At 52.3% G+C, this 6,117-nt stretch overlaps 1 protein-coding gene across 1 annotated transcript; it reads left to right on the top strand.

Moving 5' to 3' along the window:
- The first annotated feature begins 1,903 nt into the window (after window positions 1-1,903).
- Bhlhe23 (basic helix-loop-helix family member e23) lies at window positions 1,904-4,849 on the top strand. The gene has a single exon (XM_034495262.2). The coding sequence runs from the start codon at window positions 2,342-2,344 to the stop codon at window positions 3,011-3,013; it is 672 nt and encodes a 223-aa protein (XP_034351153.1). The 5' UTR covers window positions 1,904-2,341; the 3' UTR covers window positions 3,014-4,849.
- The last annotated feature ends 1,268 nt before the right edge of the window (window positions 4,850-6,117 follow it).

Raw genomic sequence — 6,117 nt, 5'->3', positions numbered from 1 at the left:
CTGACACCTCACTCATAACATTTCCACATTCTCACAGTGTCCTCTAGGCATCACTAAGAGCCTCCCACTCATCATGATCAGAGAGGTCCTCCTCCACCCACAGGCTGAGACCTGGATCCATGCAAACAGTACACTCTCCCTAGCCTCCCACACTGCTTTGGTCAGGCCCTGGAAGCTCTACTGGACTGGAGCAGACACAGGCAAGGTTGTCACTCTTCCTTCCCGCCTCTGCAGCTGCAGTCACAGGGCAGTCTTAAAAATGCTCTCCCAGCCGGGCGGTGGAGGCACATGCCTTTAATCCCAGCACTTGGGAGGCAGAGGCAGGCGGATTTCTGAGTTCGAGGCCAGCCTGATCTACAGAGTGAGTATCAGGACAGCCAGGACTACACAGAGAAACCCTGTCTAGGGAAAGAAAAAAAAAAAAAAAAAAAAAAAAAAAAAAAAAAAAACCTCTCCCAAGATGTCTCCCTGAAAGCCAACCTCCCTGTCATCCAAGAAGACAGACTCCCCTGAACAGCTTCAGGGGCTTGTGCTGCTGGTGTGTGCCTCTGCATACCATGGTCCCTACTAGTCCTCTTGTAGGCCTTGACCCTTCTAGGTGCCTGAAGTGATCCAGAGCCTCAGGATCCCAGTGGGGTCTCTACCAACTCCCACCCATACTGCCATCAGGCCAGGTACAAGTACTTGGAAACGAAGTCACAGAAGCACCTCATCCTTTGGGCCAGGATACCCTTCTAGTCTCCACAACATAGCTGGCCATATGGTGAACTAGTTCTGGGCAGTCAAGAAGCTGTTGTCTGGCTTCTTTCTTTCCCAGACCCACAGCAAAGACTGATGTTTCTAAAACACATATGTGTTTGTGTCTGTGTCCTTGCTTGCTGGTAATGGCATAGCGTCCCCAAACCCTTCCAGAAAACACATGGCTCTGACCCACTCGCTTCACAAATGTGCCTCAGGCATCTATGCACTCTTAGAGAGTGTCCAACAATTGAATAATTCCTTTCCCTGGTGAAAGTCAGAGAACAGAGAGGCTAACGGACTCTTCCGGGGTCATACAGCACTGCCTCATGAAGGTTCTGCCTCGTGTTGGAAGCCAGGGTGGCCTCATCTCTTACCATTGAAGAGACTCCATCTCTTTCTGAAACCACAGAGCCCCAGCAAATTCACACCTTGGGGAGCTTCTCAAAAAGCACTAAGCCCCTCATCACGTTTGGGGCTTTAGTTGACAAATATGAAGGGCCAGGCTGTAGCCAGAAGCTCCTGGTGTTCTTTAAGTAGAACAGGGGGCTTCAGCACTAGGTGGTACCAGAAACTCAACCTGCTCTGTCTTTCCTAACCTCGAAGAGTTTGAGCCTCCAATAAGGCAGAGACTTCGGCTCTGTGGCTAAGAAAGATGAGCCAGTGCCTAGCCTGCTCCTGAGTGTGTAACAACATCGGAATCAGACACTCAGGGCCAGCTGGAGCACAGGAAGCACCAGGATCTAGGCTACTTATGTGGGGAGGGGTCTGCGCTGGGACTGAAGCCTAGGCCGGTGAAGCCAACCCCAGTTCCTCAGTTACAAGAAGGAACCTGGGCGCTCCTACAACGACCTCTGCTCAACCCTCACTCCTAGCCAAAACTGAGAAAATCCGTCATACTCTTCCCCCTCAGGACAAGACCGGGAAGTGGGAAACTTCTGTCCATCCTAAGCAAAAGGTTTCATCCCAAAAGCGGGCGCCACACTGAGATATACCTGTCAGGAGAACTTCTTGTTGAGGCAACAGACAGAAGGGACTAAAGACCTGCCGCCTACAGGAAGATGATACAATTCAACCCGCAAGGGCCGGGCCTCTGATCCGGAGACCTGAAAGAGAACCCGACTGGGAGCTCCCGCTCAGCGCTCAGCTCCTGCAGGTAGGAACCCAGAACAAGGCAAGACTGAAGCCAGTACTCTTGTCTGGTCCTTTCCCAGGACCGGAGCCTTAGGAAGGTGACCCCTAGGAAACAAGAGATGGCAGTTGAGGCGCCAAGAAGCAGGCAAAGCACCCTCAGGTCCCGCGGCTCCTATCTTCGGGCCTGTGGGTCCGCATAGAGGGTGGAGCGGGGCTGAGAAGATGAGGGCAGCAGGTCCCCTCTGATTGGACGGCGCCAAGTCCCAGCGGGAGCCTCAGCAGCTTAAAAACGAAGCCAATACCGTGGGAGGTAGAGCGGCCCAGGCCGGCCACGCGCCTTGGTGAGGAGGCGCAGGAGGGGTGGCCGGCCGGAGAGGCCACGCGGAGGCCCGGGGACTAACAGACAGCGGGACAGGTGGACGCGCCCGCAGGGCAGGAAGCCGCACTGCCATAGCAGGCTCCAGGGGTCATGGCCGAGCTCAAGTCGCTGTCGGGGGACTCGTACCTGGCGCTGAGCCATGGCTACACGGCGACCGGCCACGCCTACGCTGCGGCGCGCGGACCGGAGACCACTCGCGGCTTCGGTGCATCCGGTCCGGGTGGCGACCTCCCCGCGGCGCCCGCTTCCCGCGTCCCCGCCACGACGGTCGAGAGCAGCGGCGAGCAGAGCGGCGACGAGGACGAAGCCTTCGAGAGGCGGCGGCGGCGGCGAGGGCCCGGAGTCGCGGTGGACGCACGGCGGCGGCCCCGGGAGCAGCGCTCACTGAGGCTCAGCATCAACGCGCGCGAGCGGCGACGCATGCACGACCTGAACGACGCGCTGGACGGGCTGCGCGCAGTCATCCCCTACGCGCACAGCCCGTCGGTGCGCAAGCTCTCCAAGATCGCCACGCTTCTGCTGGCCAAGAACTACATCCTCATGCAGGCTCAGGCCCTAGAGGAGATGCGGCGCTTGGTGGCCTACCTCAACCAAGGCCAGGGCCTCGCGGCGCCGGTGGCCGCCGCGCCTCTGACGCCCTTCGGCCAAGCAGCGGTTTACCCGTTCTCAGCGGGCGCCGCGCTCGGGCCCTGCCCGGACAAGTGTGCCACCTTCTCTGGATCGCCCTCGGCGCTTTGCAAACACTGTGGCGAGAAGCCCTGACGGCGCCGAGCCCCTCTGCAGCCTCCTTTCTATTTAGACTGTCCCCTGTCCTCGCTGGCGGGACCCTATGAGGAGAAAACTCCGAACTCCGCTTACAGAATTGTTGGGTGCAGAATACGAAGTCCGTTCTGGCAGAGCCAGAGACTTGGCGCTGGACTCCAGGCCTCGCCACATCCACAGAGCTAAAAGAAGGCCACGAGAGGGAACAGATAGTGGCTGGTCCCACTTCTGACAGGTGACTCTGCCCAAGGCTCAGGAGTGCAGGCACAGATCATCACGCTTGACCACATCCTAGCACTGGGGATCGTCCTCTGCCCGAGTCCCTTCTAAGCCAACTTGCAGGGCCTTGCTCCAGCTAGACATGCTCCGCAGGATGGGTGCGGCTCCCCCACCGCGGTCTTCTGTCGACTCCAAGACTCCAGACCCGGCCAATGAGCGAGATTCCGCCCTGGTCCTTTGGAGAGGACATGGAGGCAGACGCAGGAAGAACCCAGGAGGTGAGGTTTGCAACGTTTTCCAAGTCTGAGCTTGTTCTGTTAACATTCTTGCCTGCCCAGAAACTTAGGAAACCCAAGCCAGCCTCAAAAGTCTGTGGAAACATCACTAAATAAGCCTGGACAGCCAGCGCCTGCCTCCTCCTGGGAGCTGAGCTGGGCGTCACTTTGTTCTGTTTGTCCCAAGGGGATCACAACCTGCTCAGGGCTTCTTGACCCTGGAGGGTCAGCCGAGGACTCCAGTCTAGCTCCAGGACCAACCAAGCCCCTCTGAGCCAGTTCGGGAACTTCTGGAGGAAGCCGGGCTACCGGTGAGTACCCGGCTCGGCTCTGGACCGAACGGGAACTGGTTGCTCACAAAATCGGACCGCAGCCCAGAATCCTGCCACTGTACCTAGTCCGAGCCTTAGCCCGCGAGTCCCAGCTGTTGCCTGGTTTTCGCTCTGTGGCCCTCAACAGCTTCCGCCTCCATTTACCCAATTTTCTTGGCTTTCATTGATGCAAAGCAAATCGGGAGAGGTCCGCTGCTCAGCAAAGCGCCTGTCTGTAGCGCTTAACTTTAATTAATGCTTTGGAAAAGCCCCTTTTGTATTTGCAAAATGACGTGTGTGATTAAGTCTTATTCATAAAGACGTATGCGTAATACTGGTCTCTGCTAATTTCTATTTTTCATTTCTTAAATGTCTCTTCCCCTCCCCTAAACTAATCTGCTTTTCACATTTCAAAACAGACTGTTTTTTCAAGTTCACTTAAGATGAACAGGAAAAACTGGAAACTCAAGTGTTAGCTCTGGAGTCATTACTCATCATTATTTTTAAAAATCCTTTATTTATATTTAGACCAGGGATAGTGTGCAGAATAAAGTACTTAAAGTTTATTTTATAAAAAAAATATGACTAAATCTTAATATCAAATTAAGTGTACATATATGACTTGATTTACAGTTTCAATCTCCAGACAGTGATACTGGCTTGGGATCCTTCTTCTAGAGCCCCAAGAAATGTCTGAGATTTTAAAATGGATCCATACACCATTAAGAGATACATGAGTTCATACAAAAAATGTTTAGGAGTGTTGGGTAGAGACATACCGGTGATCCCAACTTGCAGGAGATGGAGACAGGAGGATGAGAATTCTGGAACCAGCCTGAGCAGCAAACTGAGACTCTTTCAGGAAAAGAAAAGGATTCACTTTTAAATAGAACGTGGGAAGAAAAAAGAAAAAACCTTTCACTAGAATGAACACAGTTTTAAAAGACCTGGGTGTGGTTCATGCCCCAGCTTCAATACTGGAGGGAATAGGAGAATGGTTTCAATTCTAGGTCAACCTGAACTACATTAAAACTAAACAAAACAATAACAGCAACTCCCTCCTCAAAAAAAAAAAAAAAAAACTTTTTTACTATTTTACAAATAAAAATGTCTCCGATTAGTAATCTTAAATTAAAATTCAAATTAAATCAGAACATTTTGAAACTTCAGGCCGTTCTCCAAAACATCAACAAAATGTTAACTTGGATGAGTGAACAAGGTGGGGTTTTCCAAAGCAAAATTCCACAGCTTTCTCAATTATACCCATTAATAAAGCATCCTGGGCTTGCACAGCAAGCTTCCCATTTGGAGGCCATGCTCCACAGCCTCTGTACTGGACAGCAGAACTCGGGCAGCAAAGGTGCCTGTGGTAACTGGGGCTCTTTTGAAGAAGCTCATGGGGGCTTTAGTCGGGGGTTTTTCCCCTGGGAATAAAGGGTTAAACTCCTGTGGGTGAGAATCATTGTGAGTCTTTGAAGGAAGTCCTCCTCCTCCTCCTCCTCCTCTTCCTCCTCCTCCTCCTTCTCTTCCTCCTCCCTGTTCAGAGTTCATTGCCTAGGGATTTGGGGGGGGGGGCGGGATTTGGCTTTGGCTCTGTTTTGTTTTTTAGGAGAGTGAGTGGAGCTGTAAAGCGTCTCCAGGACTGTGCTCTTCCCTCCAGCATGCTCCACACAGGGAACATGGATGGTGTGTGATGCTTACATTTTTCTAGTGGACTGCATAAAGACAGTGAATAGAAATGGTGACATCATTTTTATTGGCAGTTTATGTCTCCACATGCCATCATGACAGCCTTCAAGGTGCCAGTCTTGCTCACAGAGCCCACTCCTGTTCTGACTTGCCGCAATTCCAGGGCTCATGGCCACTGCAGCCATGGCACAACTCCACGCTGTGAATGTATAGAGCGTGGAGATGCCTCTCCTTCTTCTCTTTGTCTAATAACTACCAGGAAATGCCACCAATTTGGAGAGCAGACTCTAGAGCCATACAAGTAGACAATGCTTTATCCCTTTTCTCTCTAAGATGTCTATCTATCTATCTATCTATCTATCTATCTATCTATCTATCTATCTATCTATTCCTGTCTCCCTCTAAGATGCTAGGGCTGGGCCAATGAAGAGAAGAGCCTTGTCAGCTGTCTGTCAAGAGAAGGAATTGACAATGTCCACTGAGCCTCTGGCCCCATGTCCTCCTGCTTTACACTCACTGACCACACCCAAACCAAGGAAACCCACCATCAAACAAGACCAGAAGCTGGTGACAACCCTAGGTCCCTCTCTCGCCTGGGAAGATTTAGCTT

Source organism: Arvicanthis niloticus, chromosome 2, assembly GCF_011762505.2.
Source record: "Arvicanthis niloticus isolate mArvNil1 chromosome 2, mArvNil1.pat.X, whole genome shotgun sequence".
Lineage (NCBI taxonomy): Eukaryota > Metazoa > Chordata > Mammalia > Rodentia > Muridae > Arvicanthis > Arvicanthis niloticus.
This window is presented reverse-complemented; position numbering and strand designations above follow the sequence as displayed.